This window comes from Cucurbita moschata, unplaced genomic scaffold (assembly GCF_002738365.1).
Source record: "Cucurbita moschata cultivar Rifu unplaced genomic scaffold, Cmos_1.0 Cmo_Scf00011, whole genome shotgun sequence".
In the NCBI taxonomy this organism is placed as follows: Eukaryota; Viridiplantae; Streptophyta; class Magnoliopsida; order Cucurbitales; family Cucurbitaceae; genus Cucurbita; species Cucurbita moschata.
Genome location: NW_019268527.1, coordinates 3,635,772 through 3,651,875, shown reverse-complemented (window position 1 = coordinate 3,651,875; position 16,104 = coordinate 3,635,772). Strand labels below are relative to the sequence as shown.

At 37.9% G+C, this 16,104-nt stretch overlaps 3 protein-coding genes and 1 non-coding gene across 6 annotated transcripts in view; 3 read left to right on the top strand and 1 right to left on the bottom strand.

The window, feature by feature from the left end:
* Positions 1-6,757, top strand: part of LOC111449464 (amino-acid permease BAT1 homolog) — a 17,249-nt gene extending 10,492 nt beyond the window's left edge. The window contains exons 2-9 of the mRNA XM_023089363.1: positions 3,787-3,948; positions 4,052-4,312; positions 4,717-4,735; positions 4,834-5,053; positions 5,128-5,309; positions 5,390-5,679; positions 5,766-5,895; positions 6,336-6,757. Of these exons, the coding sequence (XP_022945131.1) occupies positions 3,857-3,948; positions 4,052-4,312; positions 4,717-4,735; positions 4,834-5,053; positions 5,128-5,309; positions 5,390-5,679; positions 5,766-5,895; positions 6,336-6,683 (1,542 nt within the window). The 5' untranslated portion in view covers positions 3,787-3,856 and the 3' untranslated portion in view covers positions 6,684-6,757. The remainder of the gene's footprint in view (positions 1-3,786; positions 3,949-4,051; positions 4,313-4,716; positions 4,736-4,833; positions 5,054-5,127; positions 5,310-5,389; positions 5,680-5,765; positions 5,896-6,335) is intronic.
* A 1,657-nt stretch (positions 6,758-8,414) lies between these two features.
* On the top strand, positions 8,415-11,340 carry LOC111449468. The gene is made up of 6 exons (XM_023089372.1): positions 8,415-8,559; positions 8,674-8,749; positions 8,934-9,001; positions 9,121-9,251; positions 9,939-10,158; positions 10,999-11,340. Exons 1-6 carry the CDS (start codon positions 8,557-8,559, stop codon positions 11,164-11,166), a joined length of 666 nt encoding a protein of 221 aa, XP_022945140.1. The 5' UTR covers positions 8,415-8,556; the 3' UTR covers positions 11,167-11,340.
* Positions 11,341-11,824: 484 nt separating this feature from the next.
* LOC111449465 (putative zinc finger protein At1g68190) lies at positions 11,825-15,025 on the top strand. 3 transcript variants are annotated; one of them, XM_023089364.1, is made up of 6 exons: positions 11,825-12,288; positions 12,563-13,118; positions 13,387-13,743; positions 13,827-14,054; positions 14,360-14,676; positions 14,754-15,025. In XM_023089364.1, the coding sequence occupies exons 2-6, from the start codon at positions 12,651-12,653 to the stop codon at positions 14,869-14,871; spliced, it is 1,488 nt and encodes a 495-aa protein (XP_022945132.1). In that variant the 5' UTR covers positions 11,825-12,288; positions 12,563-12,650; the 3' UTR covers positions 14,872-15,025. The 3 variants fall into 3 exon arrangements, with proteins under 3 accessions (XP_022945132.1, XP_022945133.1, XP_022945134.1); XM_023089365.1 differs by having other exon boundaries at positions 11,829-12,098; XM_023089366.1 differs by having other exon boundaries at positions 11,835-12,288; positions 14,360-14,681; positions 14,756-15,025.
* Positions 15,026-15,512: 487 nt separating this feature from the next.
* TRNAN-GUU lies at positions 15,513-15,586 on the bottom strand. The gene has a single exon. It is a non-coding gene; the product is annotated as a tRNA-Asn (tRNA).
* Positions 15,587-16,104: the final 518 nt, after the last annotated feature.

Below are 16,104 nucleotides of genomic sequence, written 5' to 3'. Positions count from 1 at the left end.
TTGATAAGAAATTTCTGGAGTAAACTAGTCTTGAGATATTGAATTTCTTCGAGATCATTGCCTGTCAACAGAATATCATCAACATAGATTAGAACTGCAGTGAAAGAAGTACCTTTACTCTTAGTAAACAAAGAGTAATCTGCTTTGGACTGAGTGTAGCCTGCATTTTGTATAGTTGTAGAAAATATGGAGAACCAATTGCGAGAAGCCTGTTTTAATCCATAGAGAGATTTATGGAGCCGACATACTGTATTCTCCCCCTGTCGGCGAAGACCTGGTGGTAAAGACATATAAACTTCCTCGTCTAGATTACCATGGAGAAAGGCATTTTGAACATCCAACTGATGGGTGAACCATTTTCGAGCAGCAGCAACAGTGAGTAAGCAACGAAGTGTAGTAAGTTTCGCTGTAGGGGAAAATGTTTCTGTGTAATCAATACCTTCAACCTGAGTGTATCCTTTTGCTACTAGTCGAGCTTTATAACGTTCAACAGAACCATCAGAGTTGTATTTAATTTTGTACACCCAACGACAACCAATAGCTTTATGACCAAGTGGTAGAGGAACGAGAGACCATGTATGATTACGTTCCAAAGCTGCAATTTCATCATTCATAGCCTGCTGCCATAACGGGTCGCCAACTGCCTCGTCATAGGTTTTAGGTTCTGTCTGGGATGTAATAAGAGCTAGAAAAGCACGTTGAGTAGGAGAAAAACGAGAGAATGAAAGGTAATGATGAAGGGGATACCTGGTGCCAGTGCCGGGACTTGAGCTAGAGGTTAAATGATTGGCTCCAGAAGACATCTCATAATCCTTATGCCAAGCTGGAGGCTGTTTAGTACGAGTAGAACGTCGAAGTGGAGCTGATGTATCAGGTGGGATAGGATTGGAATTAGTGGGCGAATCTGGAGAAGGTGGAGGAGACGACGGAGTAGTAGGTGAAGGGATAGGAGGTGAAGGAGGAGTAGGAGGTGAAGGAATAGGAGGTGAAGGAGGAGGATGAGGTGAAGGAATAGAAGGTGGAGGATGGATGTTTGAGTAGGATGGATCATGAAGTGGTACAACAGGAGTCGAAGGAGCTAATGTCGAAGTTTGTGAAGCTGATGAAAAAGGAAAATCATCTTCACAAAATTTGACATCACGGCTGATAAAGAATTTGTGAGATTGCATGTCATACAACTTGTATCCTTTATGACCACAAGGATATCCTACGAAAACACAAGGAGTTGCCCTAGGTTCAAATTTTTGCTTAGGATGTACTATAGTTGCATAACATTTACAACCAAAAACTTTAAGATGGTGAAATGTAGGTGGTCGTTTGTAGAGTGCTTCAAAGGGTGTCTTGTTAGATAATAATGGTGATGGCGTTCTATTTATAAGATAAACAGCCGTTAAAATGCACTCTCCCCAAAAATTAAGTGGAACCTGTGACTGAAAAAGAAGAGACCTAGCTACATTTAGGATATGGCGATGCTTGCGTTCTACGACTCCATTTTGTTGTGGAGTATAGACACAAGTGCGCTGAAATTCAATACCACAAGAAGTAAAGAATGGTTGCAAAGATAGGAATTCAGTCCCATTGTCTGATCGAACTATCTTGATAGTAGTATGAAATTGAGTTTGAACGAATTTAACAAAGTTCATTAACAAATGATGTACTTCTGACTTATGTTGCATTAAAAAAACCCAAGTACATCGAGTAAAATCATCAACAATAGTGAGAAAAAAACGCAAACCAGAATGGGTAGGAATTTTATGTGGTCCCCAAACATCACAATGTATCAGATCAAAAGCAGAATGGGTTGTTATTGAACTTCTTGGGAAAGACAACCTAGTTTGTTTTGCTAACGGGCAGATACTACAATTATGAGAATAACTCGCATTATTAAGATGCAATTGATCAGCTAGAAATTTAAAACGAGAAAAGGAAGGATGACCTAGGCGTAAATGCCACAAATCAGATGACTGAGATACTTGATGAGCTGAAGATTTGATTGGAGATGAAGAAATATGATAGAGACCTCCAAATTGTTTACCCGAGCCAATCATCTTCCCCGTAGCCAAGTCCTGCATAACACAAGAATCAGGATAGAAGGTGACATAACATTTCAAGTTATTGGTAAGTTTGCTGATCGACATTAGGTTTAAATTGAATGAAGGCACACATAAAACGTTGTTTAATTGAAGGTTAGGGCTAAGGGAAATATTGCCAGTATGTGACACACGTGCTGTCTCTCCATTAGGCAAATTTATTGCAGACATGATGGCAGCCTTTGGTTCAGTCATAACAGAAGATTTTGATACTATATGATCCGTAGCTCCACTATCGAGAATCCATGAATTAGAACTCGCAGAGTTAATAGATAATGTAGATATGGGAAACAAACCTGCAACATTGACGTGATTGTCAGAATTACCAGAAGGGTGATGATTGATTGCAGATAAGGCTTGTGCTATCTCTCGTAATTGCTCAGAAGAAAAATTTGGAATGGAATTAGGTGACTGTTCTTCTGTATTCAACTGTGAAACATCGGCCATATTTGCAGATGATCGATATCCACGGTTATTGTGTTGATTGTCTTGTCTTGTCCTTCCAGAATTATTTTTCTGTCGACACCGATCTTCTGTATGGCCCCTTCTATCACAAAAGTTACAGTGAAACTTAAGAATTCGACACTCATTGATTGTATGACCACTTTTATTGCAGTGTTCACACTTTTTGTCCTTGGCGAATTTTGAATATATTGTTTTCTTTTGCACTGCTGATGCAATCGAGAAATTCTCAGTAGGTTCGGAAGTTACCTGACGCTGCATCTCTTCTTGTACAAGTAATGAATAGGCTTGCCTCACATTAGGTAATGGAGACATCATCAATATGTTAGATCTCACCGTTTTATAAGACTGATTAAGCCCCATGAGCAATTGCATCAACTTGTCTTCTTCGCGTTGGTCAATATGTATTTGACGTTGATTACAGGTAAATGGTGTGCGGTATGCTTCCAGTTCATCCCAAAGTGCTTTGAGCTTGGTGAAATATGTTGACAGCGCCATGGTTCCTTGTGACATCGTTGCTATCGAGTTTTGTATTTGAAAAATTGCTGGAGCATTCTTTTGTGAGAATTGATCGTGAAGATCAACCCACACTTGATGAGCTGTCTTGGCGTGAATAATGCCTTTAGCGATATCTGCTTCAACGGAATGAGTTAACCAAGATATTATCATACTGTTGCACTGATTCCAGAGTTCGAATTCGGTTGAATTTGCATCTTGGGACGGTTCCTCAATTGTGCCATCAATGAAGCCAATTTTCTTCTTGGCAATAAGAGCATGCATAACTGATTTACTCCAGGATTGGTAATTTGCTCCATTTAATTTGATTGGAACAAGTGAATATCCTGGCTGATCAGAGTGATGAATATAGTACGGATGTGTTAAATCAACATCCGAAATTTTGAAGCTGGATTTGGCTGATTCCGCCATAAAGGAAATTTTGATATTTAAGAACACCAAGATCGGTGCTCTGATACCATGTTAAGAATGAGAAATAGAAATAGAATTGGGATCGAAAGTATGATCTTCATTCAGGTTTACCACGTTTAAATAGGATACAAACTATCAACTAATACCTAAAAATAGAAAAAATATATATCTAACTAAATTTGGTAAATAAATAAAATATACGGTTAATAAAATCTATACTAACAACTCCCTAAATATCTGAGATATATTCTAACTAATTATCACGGCAAAATATCCTCTTAATATGTTCTTCTTCAGATTCAACGAGTAAGCTTGAAGTGGGAGAACTCATTTGATTGATCCACCTTTCGTCTCTCTTTTTCCGAGTTCTTCCTGCTATGCTGGCTTCAAACGGCGATGTTTTGCTTGATACTGGTCATTCTCGTCTTAATGAGCTTGGATACAAACAAGAACTCAAGCGCGACCTCTCGTAAGTTTCATGAATGGTTTAGTTTGTGTTTCTTGTGATTGTGATGTTTTTGCTGTTTGTGCATTATGAATCTGAATCGCTTCAATCGTTGCTTTAATTGCAGGGTGTTTTCTAATTTTGCGTTTTCGTTTTCGATTATCTCGGTGCTTACTGGTATTACTACTCTTTACAATAATGGGCTGAATTTTGGTGGCCCTGTTTCGTTGGTTTATGGATGGTTGATTGCTGGTGTTTTCACTATGTGTGTTGGATTGTCCATGGCTGAGATCTGTTCTTCGTATCCTACTTCTGGAGGTCTCTACTATTGGAGTGCCAAGCTTGCTGGTCCAAGTTGGGCTCCTTTTGCCTCTTGGATGACTGGCTGGTAATCATTTCTTCTTCTTCTTCTTTTCAGGTCACTGGATGCTCAAATTATAACATTATATTAGTTATGGATCAATTATCTACCATTTCTTAGTCCTTGGTATTGGTAGATTTGTTTGAGAGTTGCACAAGATTTGGATTTAACAAGTTTCAAAGCTTTCTATTTGATCAAATGAAAATATGTACATGGTGGAATAATTTGAAGAACATTTCTCCCCTGCTCCTTGCTTGTTCTTTAAATCTTTTGAAGTTTTATGAAGCTTAGGAACTTGATTTTCTTGTTCGTTATTGTTCGTTATTGCTCGTCTCGAGAAACTCCAATTACGTTATTTTCCTTGCATTTGTGTATTCCATTCCATCTTAACATGTTCTGATTTCTTGCAAACAACTTTAATCTTTGCACAGGTTTAACATTGTTGGACAGGTTCTTCTAAAGATCTTATGCTCAAAGTTCAAATTCTTATAACCAGGTTAAGCTTTTCGTTTAATATTCTCTAACTCGTGGAAGTGATCTGTATGCAGTGGGCTGTCACAACAAGTATTGATTATTCACTTGCTCAGCTAATTCAAGTGATAGTTCTGCTTAGCACAGGGGGTATAAACAATGGAGGATATGAGGCATCTAAATATGTAGTGATTATTTTCCATGGTGGAATTTTGTTGGTACATGCTATCATGAACAGCCTGCCCATTTCATGGTTGTCTTTCTTTGGACAGTTTGCTGCAGCATGGAACTTTTTAGGTATGAAGGTTCAAGTTTCTCTTTCTTTGAGCTCTTCATGAGCTTACATTTCTAACAGGATGTCGAATTCTTAGGTGTTTTTCTTCTTACATTTCTCGTTCCCTTGGTGGCAACGGAAAGGGCCAGCCCCGAGTTTGTCTTCACTCATTTCAATGCCGATAACGGCGAAGGAATTAACAGTAAACTTTACATATTTGTTTTGGGACTTCTGATGAGTCAATATACTCTAACTGGGTATGACGCTTCTGCTCATATGGTATGTTCTCCTCCACCTCGGTTTATGCATAACTGTTAGATAACTTGCAATGTAATTTGCATCTTCGTACGACATTACAGACAGAAGAAACGATAGAAGCAGATAAGAACGGACCGAGGGGAATTATTAGTTCTATTGGGATATCAATTGTTGTTGGTTGGTGTTACATAGTCGGCATCACCTTCGCCGTTACCAACATCCCGAACCTTTTGGATAAAAACAATGATTCTGGAGGTTATGCCATTGCTGAAATATTTTACCAAGCATTCAAGAGCAGATATGGGAATGGAGTTGGAGGAATTATGTGCTTAGGTGTGGTAGCTGTCGCGATTTTCTTCTGTGGAATGAGCTCTGTCACTAGTAACTCCAGGCAAGCTGACTAACTGTTCGTCTTTTAAACACAATGTATGTGTTTTTGGCTCACGGTTTCATATTTCGTATAATTTTTCTTCATAGGATGGTTTACGCATTCTCCAGAGATGGAGCGATGCCATTATCGTCAACATGGCATAAAGTGAACGGAAACGAGGTCCCCATAAACGCAGTTTGGCTCTCCGCTTTAATATCGTTTTGCATGGCATTAACGGTACGAACATTTGCATTAAATTACTATATAACTCCATTTGTTTCACTACATCATAATCTTGTTTCAATACCGCAATCACGCCTAATACAGCCCAAGCACACCGCTTGCAAATATTGTCCTCTTTGAACTTTTCCTTTCGGGTTTCCCCTCAAGGCTTTAAGCCCGTATGCTAGGGAAAGGTTTCCACACCCTCCCGTATGTTAGGGAAAGGTTTCCACATCCTTATAAAGGGTGTTTCATTCTCCTCTCCAACCAATATGGGATATCACATTTTTAGTAAATTTTAATGGTAGCTTGATGGATATACGGAGTTTGCGAGCACGAAAATCAACCTTTTCAGTTTAGTTTGTCTGAATTGTTAATGTTATTGCCACAAAGGGAACAATGCCCTTCATATGCAGGAGGAGGGTGTATTTATACTTCTCGTTAACTTATTGCAGTCTCTTGGAAGCACAGTGGCCTTTAACGCCATGGTCTCTATAGCAACAATTGGTCTGTACATTGCATATGCCTTGCCCATATTTTTTAGGGTGACTTTGGCAAGGAGATCCTTTGTGCCAGGACCTTTCAACTTGGGTAGCTATGGGATCTTCGTTGGTTGGGTAGCAGTTCTTTGGGTGACGACAATTTCGGTTCTCTTTTCGTTACCTGTCGAGTACCCGATTACGAACGAGACTCTCAACTACACCCCTGTCGCCGTTGGCTGCATGTTGATCGTTACCATTTCTACCTGGATCTTGAATGCTCAACATTGGTTCAAAGGGCCTGTAACTAACATACCAACTTGAAACTGTACACTATGCAAATGGTACTCCCTTCTTTTGAACAATGATAGTAAGATTTTTTTTTTAGATTAGCAATAGGGCTTGAATTTACTCGAGGTTTTTGTCCTATGAACTCGAAATCGAATCAAACCGAGTTAATTCGAGTTTAGGAAAAATAACCCAACCCTAACTCCTATATTTCGAGTTGGGTTGGTCCGGGTTGTCGGATGTTGGATGTACACCACTAATGTTTAGGAAGTATAGAAAAAGAACGTATGTTGTAGTTACTCTGGTATTGTATTTAATATATATTCAAACTTTGTTCATCATCTTTTTCCTGTATTGTAGTTTTAAAGCTTATTGAGAATATATCCTTTGTATAATAACCCATCTCTCATCAAATGGGTGTACATCCAACCCGCTATCCCGAGAATCCAACCCGAATTATAAGGATTCGGTTGAATTTAAAAGGATTTTAGGTTTAGGTTGGGTTCGTTTTTTGGAACTTGATCCGGTTCGGATTGAGTTCGGATACGAAATTCAAATTATTGGGTCAACCCGATCCAACCCGAAAACCTTAAAAGAAAAAGAAGAAAAGGCCCAAGCCCACTCAACCCAAGCCCATGAATCATCATTTGCTCTTGGCGCGTTTGTACTCTACTGGCTCTCTGCTCTTTGACCGTGAGTCTGAGACTTTGTCTTGCTGTCTCATGCAACGTTCATCTTCGACCTCGAGGGGAACAGGGTAAGTGAAATGAAGTCTCGACTCTCGAACTCGCAGTCTCACACACTCTCATCGCATCGTTCGTTGTTCAACTCCTCTCGACTTCTCTCTATGTATAGTCATTCGACTTCTCAGTTCGTCTCTGTGTGTCATCAAACGTCGACGTTGATTGCCTCTTTATTTTCCGTTGGACTCTCTTCTCAGTTCTCATTTTTCCACTCGACCTCAAGGCATAGGACGATTTTGAAGATGCCTAAATATTTTCAACATATTGAGAAGGCAGTATAGGACCATTCAAGCACATGAGTACTTGTAATTGTCGCAGGTTGTCTGCCATGTTAGAGCAATAATTTGAAGAGCCTAATATGTTTGTCATGAAGGTAACTCTTCGAAGTTAGCTTCTGCTAAGCGAACTGCATATTGTCCGATGAGTATCGTCGTCAGCCTCATGGATTTAAAACGCGTTTATTAAGAAGTTTCCACACCCTCATAAGAAATGCTTCGTTTCACTCTTTAACCGAGGTAGGATCTCACATGCCAAATCTCTAAAAGTTCATACTAAATTTCAATGAACATGCCAAATAAAGTGGACTATACACGTAAATACACACTTTAAATAATAGGCACTCAGGGTAAAGATGGTCGAGATAAAGATGAAGTGGGATGTTTATGGGTTAGGTTGAAACATTTAAGTTGGATAGGTTCAACTCATTCGAGTCATTTATTTAAATTTGTTTGTAATAAAATTAAAATGTGTCTATTTTCTTTTTTTTAATATTAAATTTTATTTTTAATAATGGTCTGAGAAAATAATTAAAAATTAATTATGGAATGAAATAAAATAAAAATAAAAATATTTATATATTTAATTGTAAGAAATTTTTTTAAAAAAATTAACGATATCCTTCCGTTCAAACTAATTTGTATCCTATTTATTACATTTATTTACATTTAATCGGGCGGCGGCAGACAAACTGGGTCGACCCGAACCCGCTAAAACTATTTGGGTATATAAAGCCGACCGACCCGTTAATACGAAAAGAGAAATTCAGTAAGGAGTGGCTAGGTAACGCTTCGACGGGAAACGGACAGTCGATTTGAATTTCCCGGCCGGCTAGGACGAAGATTGATCGGAGAAGAAAAGGAAGAGTTTAGATTTCGAGGTCTTTGACAATGGCGAGTCTCCTTCTTTCTTTAATTTTATCGGCACGGAATTCTTTTATGTATCATTACTACTCATGGTTTTCCCAACACACTTCGTGATTCTTACTTTTGAGTTCTTATTTTCAGGCGGATTCCGCTGAGGAATTTGAGCCCTTGTTCGATTACAGCCGCGTTCAGCCTCACTCTGTTGTTTGTCTCGATGGTAATCGTTCTCAAGCTTAAGTTAAATTTGAATTTCATGAAGTTGGAATCTTCCATTTCACTGTGTTTTTGAAGTTTTTATAACTGTCGCTTCAGAGATAAATTTCGAAATTGATTTTCCTTGTGCTCGTAGTCATGGTTGGTAACCTGGTGTTTTATTTTTCTTCTGCTTGGACTAAAATCAGACGAGGATTCGGACGTAGAGGAGTCTCGTGTACCTTTTTCAAAGCGAACGAAGATTTCAAATTCAGCGGTATATAATTACCTTCATGTAGTGAAATTGCAGACTTTCTGTTAGCAGAGGATTAATGTTCGTTGGAACAGTCAGTAAAGCTAGTTTTATGTGATTCTTTCCTTTCAATCAATATTTAGGTTACGAATTTTGTGGAAAATCCATTTGTGGAAATTGAAGATAAAGAGGAAGATTGGCTGCCCCCTCCACCGAAGGTGTCTGTTGATGCAAAAGATATGTGTGGGGAAGATTCGACATTGAAGAAGTTAAGGTATTCCATCCTAGTAACATGCATCTATTGCTTGATTAATTCACTTTTATTTCAACATGGAAACCTTAGGGCTTGTTTAGTAGGCAGTCTTGGCAATGAATTTTATAAACAAGGGATTCAACGAAAATAGGGTTGTATTCAGATATATGTTTGATAGCTGATTTTGAAATTGAATTCCAATTTGAACAATAATTCAAAATCTGCTCTATAATATGGAACTAGTTGTAGTTACAGAACTGAATATTAGGTTGAATATAAATCACTATTAATTGATTTTTTATTTATAAATTTTGTATAATCATTATTTTGCAATATCATACAATTTATAATATATGTATTTTAATTTAACAAAAATAAATTGAGTTTATAATATGAAATAGTATATTTTCTTAAGTTTTATCTTTTTTAATATAATTTTGCATTTTAAATTTTCAAATTCAAAATCTGGATACAGTGAAAACACAAAAAAGTTGTTTTTCAAATTTTTTTATTACCTAGTTGGGAAACAATTTTCGAAAACACATACGCCAAATGCATACACTCACTAGACTCGGTGAATTGAAAAACATGAAGCAGAATCGAGATTGTCTACCAAAAAAACCCTTATTTTTTTTTCTCTGCATAGGATTCTATGGCATGTCTCTTGCCATTTTGCCTTGGCATATCATATGTAATCTGCACTTATAGGTTAAAGAAGCAAGAGTTGGCCTCGGTTGCTCTATCGGCTAAAAACTTGTTGCGAGAAGTGGAGGAATCTGCAAGAGTGGATGTTGAAAACACGCCCCAAGTCTCCCTGGAGCCTGCTTTGGATGACCAAGCTCCAATTGCTTCTAAAGAAAGAGAAAAGATTGTTATTTCTGTACGAGATAGTGACAAGGAAGAGCTCCAACAGTTTCGCCTGTTTGTGGTATGTTCTTGTGCATGATTCCATGTTATCCACAATTCAGACTTGCATTCTTCAAGTACAACAACCATCCTGTTTTGTCAACATTCCTCATGATTTGCTATAGCTGTTTTTGATGTACTCTCAAGATGCCTTTAATTTGCCCAATAATCTGGTTGGCATGTTTAGAATCATATGTAGGGAAATGAATGAATTTGGTGAACTATGGTAGATTGCTTAACATACGTATCATGGTTCATATTATACATCAGCTAATCTTGAAACATTGATTTAAAAAAAAAAAAAAAAGGTGAACAAATTTGAACTTCGTCCTTTAAATTCCCATCTTGGGAGAGGTAGTTCCTTTAGTATCTGGGTTCATGACTTGGTTACTGTATAATTGTCAATAGTCATGAGCCGCATGTACCCTTTAATTTGATTTTTTTGTCTTTCCTTTCCACGTTATGATTGGCTTAACTCCCCATTGTGGGGTGATCATTAGATTTGAACCGAGATGTTATTCATTACTTTTGTTACATTAGTGTTCTGTTCTTTGAATTATTGTACTTTCTATGATTCATACTCATTTAGACTATGATGAAAGTGTTACGAGTCTCCATTGGTGATGGTAGTTCAGACATTATTTGATTGAATTACTTCAGAAGAGTCTCCCTGATCTTCATATTTTCTGTCATCATATCAGTTAGATTGTTGTTGAAATTAGCTTTCTTTTGTCATTGCCTTCGGCACGGGAGCGCCGCTATAGGCCCTCAGTATTTCAAGCATGTTTGAGATGATTTTGAAATTATTGCAACCACTTTTTTCACCATGTGTTCCATATCTAAAATTTGAATGTTTTTACAGGATGACAAGTTCGAGCGACTTTTCAAAATGTACTCAAACAAACTTAAAATCGACCCCAAGAGTTTGGTTTTCGTTTTTGATGGGGATAAAGTCGGGCCAGATGATACCCCAGTCGGCCTCGGCATGGAAGACGATGATATGATTGAAGTGAACATCAAGTCGAGTTGAATAAAAAGGTGTCTTTTCAATGTATATTTGAGGACTAATTCACCGGTTATGGGACGCAAGACTTAGGATGGAAGGCTGTCGAGGTCCCTTTGTCTGGTAATAACAGTCGTTTGGTATGCACATTGAGATCAATGGAAAAATAAAAATTATGGAGAATATGAATTTTTATAGATATGTTCTCTCTCTCTCTCTCCCTCTCCTCTTCCTCTCCCCTTCTCTCCTCTCCTCCGACGTCATCCTCTCCGCTGCTCCCTCCACCGGTCACCGGTGACTTAATCATGTAATTACACAATAAAATTGTATTAACCTTCCATTTCTCTCTGTACCCTTTTGATTACAAAAGAAATTTCGATTATCGACTTCTTTTTCCGAGTAAATTTCGAGTCCATAATCGAAATCTCGACTGGAATCTCAGTAGTTTATCAATATTTCTCTCTGAAACCTTCCTATCAAAAATCAGATTCGATTAAAACCAGCACAGATATTGGAGAATTTGGTCATGAGCTTTTAAAATTAACAAAAGCTTCATGTTTATGACTATTTGTGTGCGGGACCTCTTGGTTTAGGTATGGAGGCGTATTTCGAAAGCCCTGTTATCCAATGCCAACTTGGGGGGATAAGATTGTCGATCACATAATCTAACGTGTGTCCTTTGGTGAATGGATCTTCTTAGGTCACATGCAGTTGGATAACTTGGCCGATCATGAAGAATTATGGGTCCCCATTTGCAGCCACGTGCCCACCTCCATTCTGGACAAAGCTTCACGGCTCCCTCGCCCACGTCACTCCCCAAAAGTGCCAAGCTGTGGACCCTCTATCTCTTCATCTTTATGATGATAATAAAGGTAAGAACCAGGCTTCGCTTCAGATTCAGAAGCTCTCTCAACTTCTGTTCTTTTCCCAACTCTGACTCCCACTCTGCACTTTCCCGTGTAAGTTTTTAAGACCTTTCTCTCACAGTACTCATAAGGGTCGAACCCACCTTTTTGTTGAGCCATCTTTAATGCTCACCGTCCTGAATTTCCTTACTTTTTTTGTTGTTTGATGTGATTTCTCAACTGGGTCGATGCTGGTTTCTGTTCTTTCAATCTTGCTGGCTCTGTTCTTCTGTTTTGATTCGAGGTTTGGTTCTTCTTGGCTGTTGATATCTTGTGGAATGTGTTTTTGACTGCTTGTTTGTGTGTTTGAGTTGAATCTTCTCTTGTTTTTGTTGTGTTTCTGTATATGAAAACTCACTTTCTTTGATGTCTTGTGCTGGTTAAATTTTGATTGCTTGTGGAATGTCTGCTAGTTTAAGAGTTCATGAGCAACAAATAGGCTTCTCTGGTTTGAATTGTGATGAGTAAGCTGTGTTTTTGTGTCAAAACATCATATGGATCTTGGAAAATAATGGCAGGTTTCTTTTCAATGGCGGATTGGCTCGACACGAAAGAAGATCAGTTCATGTAAGAACATGAACTGACAGAGATTTTGAACATGAACCAATGGAGAGAAGTTGTGAATTCTGTGCTGCACTAAGGCCAATTATTTACTGTACGCCTGATGCAGCTCACCTTTGCCTTTCCTGTGATGCAAAAGTTCATTCAGCTAATGCACTTTCGAGTCGACATCTTCGGACTCTCTTGTGCGAATCGTGCCGAAGTTTCCCTTCTTATCTTCAGTGTTTAGATCATCGAATGTTCTTGTGTCGTAGCTGTGACCGAGCACTTCATGTTGCCTCATCCCAACACCAGAAAAAGATAATCAGAGGATACATGGGATGTCCTTCAGCCAAGGATTTTGCACAACTTTGGGGTTTTCATGTCAATGAAGTTGACAAAGATAAGTTTGTGTCCACTTCTGCCTCCGATACTTCCGGTGTTATGGCTTTCGACACAGCGGGACGAAGCTGTTCGCGTATAGCTGGAGTGGCTCGAATGAGCTATCCCCCTCATACTGAAGCTGAAAACAAGGTTGGATCATTGTCCCAAACTACACAAATTACAGCATTGAGCACTCTTTTTTCATAGTTTGGTAATGGTATATTTCTTATTATGGGTTTGTCCTTTCAGTTGAAATTCGTCGTAGTTTTTAAAATTAGACGTAGTTTAGGCGATCGATCAGTTTAGATCTGTCGTGATTGTGCAGTTCAATTGATGAACTGCAGACCTTTGATTCCTTTGAGTATTCTACTGTATTTTCTTGATGAAAGAGGGACTTAGTTTCTGGTTTCTACTGCAGATGCTTTACAAAGGTCAAGAAAAGGGCACTTCATTCATTTTTCAACAAATTCTAGACTTGAGTCGTCTCCAGCTTATAAAGAAGAACAATGATTCGCCTTTGATTCTTGGTGACGAAAAAGATGGTGCATTTTCTTTAAGGCCTTGTGCGTCGGAGAAGTTCGAGCGATCTCTTAATCAACACCTGCACCCTTCCGAGGACCGGGGTACTGAACTTCAGCAAAAGGACGGTTCACTTCAGGAGCAGAAAATGATATCGTTTACTCAGCTCGAGAATTTTCCATTGTCATCCCCTATCTTGATTCCTTTCCATGGAGAATCCCTTTGGCATTGTAAAAGCCCAGCTGAAAGTAGTCAGGTATGTCTGTTGAACAAACTCATGGATTTTGGTTCTGAAATTTTATGTTCTTTTTTCTCAAACATGTTTCAAAAACTTGGCAGCTATGGTCTCAAAATATGCAAGATCTTGGAGTTTGTGATGAGCTTGTTTGTCGCGATGATTTCAACATACCTGAAGTCGATTTAACGTTCCAGAACTTCGACGAGATATTCAACAGTGATCAAGATCCTATGGGAGGATTGTTTGATAATAAAGATGAGTCATTCTCCTCCATCGAGAAGGATATGTCGTTTGATAAAGAGGATAATAGCCATGGAAAAGGGATGAAGGTTCGAAGCGTTTTAAATTCTCTCTTTTCTTTAGATCCGTGACAATGAATAATCAAGTTCCATTTTTTAGTTTACTTTATTGTACGGTTCAAGCCCACTGCTAGTAGATATTGTCCTCTTTAGGCTTTCCCTTTCGGGCTTCCCCTCAAGGTTTTAAAACGCGTCTGCTCGGGAGAGATTTTCACACCCTTTTGAAGAATATTTCGTTCTCCTTCCCAACCGACGTGGGATCTCACATTTATTCTCTTAGCTTCTGCTTCTTCTTGTTATTGTATTGCCAATCCATATAAATCTGTGTATGACAGGCAAGCTCGGGTAGGTCAACATCTTGCATCTTCCCATCGGATCTTATGGACAAAGATAGTGATGATCCCTCAGGTGAAGCTTGTAAGCCTCCCACGAGTACAACCACGGAACGTGCTCGTCCAATCCGACCCTCCTTCTCAACTTTGTCATTTGTTAATTCAAGGATGAGTGTTGACACTGCAAGTACTGGTTGCCCTGATGGGGCTGGAGGCGAGCCTTCATGCAGCTCGCCTTACCGTCGTGAGCGTAAACAGTCCGTGCCCCTCAACGACCACGCTGCAACAAGAGGGTACAAAGAAAATCAGCAATCTCAACAGTAAGTTTCAAAAAGTGCATACATTTCATGAGTTTAAAAGATCCAATACAATACAATGAATCCTTTGCCATTTTCAGGCAAGAGAAACAAATTCGACGAAAGGGCAGATCTCTCGTGAAGAAACGAGTAAAGGGTCGATACGAAGAAGGCGAGCGATATGACTCGAATGCCGTTGCTATCAGTCGAAGTTATTGAGCTTCGGGTTTGTGTTTCTTTTTGTACATCATTTTCAACCTCAGAAGGCATCTCTCTTCACTTTAATTCTTTTGAATCGTTCTTTCAATGTGGATTGGCTACACTTTACCTAAGCTTAAGAGAAACAAAGCTTTGGGCAAGCCTTCATAATTCACTCTAATTGACAATGGAAGAACTATTCATTAAAGAAACTAACTTAACGGGCCGGGGTGAAACATATTTAGGCTCAACTCAATTGTTCGGGTTTTAAATATTTTCAAGCAAAATAATTTTTATTAAATAATAAACATAACTCAACTCCATCCATCCATTGCAAAAGGAAAATATTAGTTTCTAAAATAATTATTTATTTATTTATTTTTAAATATTCAATTAAAATTTGAAAATTAACTTCTTGGAGAATAATTTTTTTAAAAAAATAATTATAATCATTTTAAATTTACTTAAAAGTTCTAGGAGAATAATTTTTAAAAAAATAATTATAATCATTTTAATCATTTTAAATTTACTCTCAACTAATTTTATATAAAATTACAAAAAGTTATTTAAGATTATTGCAATAAAAATCAAATCAGGACATTTCCTCATTGGTATAAATGAAAGGGGAGAAAAATAGGGACACAAAATAGAAGACAAATGCGCGCTAGAAGGAGGGCTTGAACCTCCGACCTTGTGGTTAACAGCCACACGCTCTAACCAACTGAGCTATTCGAGCTTTTGATATTACGTTCATTTAGTATTTATAAAAAGAAAATATAACCGGCGAAAATTTTAATTCTTAATTAAAAAAAAAATCAAAATAAGCTAACCGACTTAATGGTTGCATTTTTTATTTAATTTTGAAATTTGACGAGCGAGTAAAATAATAATTCTAAATTAAATTTTCATATTTTACTTTCAAACAAATTTCTACGTGTCCACGGTTTTGATCGAAATTCAAAATTTAGATAACCTCAGCACACTTCTATAATATGGTCACATTACTTATTTTTCGTTTCTAAGAGTGAAACTATACCTACAGACCAACATACATGCTTTGTCATCGTTCATATGTTTCCTAAAAAAATATCAGGAAGTTGCCGAACATAAGAAATGTGCACATTATTAATATTCATATATATATATATATATATATACTCGAAAGATCGATGCTTTGTCACTCTTTGCATGTACTCAAAGGATCGATTACGAAGCAAAGTTAAGAAGATTGAAGAGGCCTATACATTGCATAGG

Excerpts from the sequence above, each read along its gene's own strand:
- LOC111449468 (XM_023089372.1), top strand. Across the intron at positions 8,750-8,933 it reads CTCTGTTGTTTGTCTCGATG|ACGAGGATTCGGACGTAGAG; the intron begins GTAATCGTTCTC and ends GACTAAAATCAG. Across the intron at positions 9,002-9,120 it reads CGAAGATTTCAAATTCAGCG|GTTACGAATTTTGTGGAAAA; the intron begins GTATATAATTAC and ends ATCAATATTTAG.
- LOC111449465 (XM_023089364.1), top strand. The coding sequence starts at position 12,651 with ATGGAGAGAAGTTGTGAATTCTGTGCTGCACTAAGGCCAATTATTTAC. Across the intron at positions 13,744-13,826 it reads GCCCAGCTGAAAGTAGTCAG|CTATGGTCTCAAAATATGCA; the intron begins GTATGTCTGTTG and ends AAAACTTGGCAG. Across the intron at positions 14,677-14,753 it reads GAAAATCAGCAATCTCAACA|GCAAGAGAAACAAATTCGAC; the intron begins GTAAGTTTCAAA and ends TGCCATTTTCAG.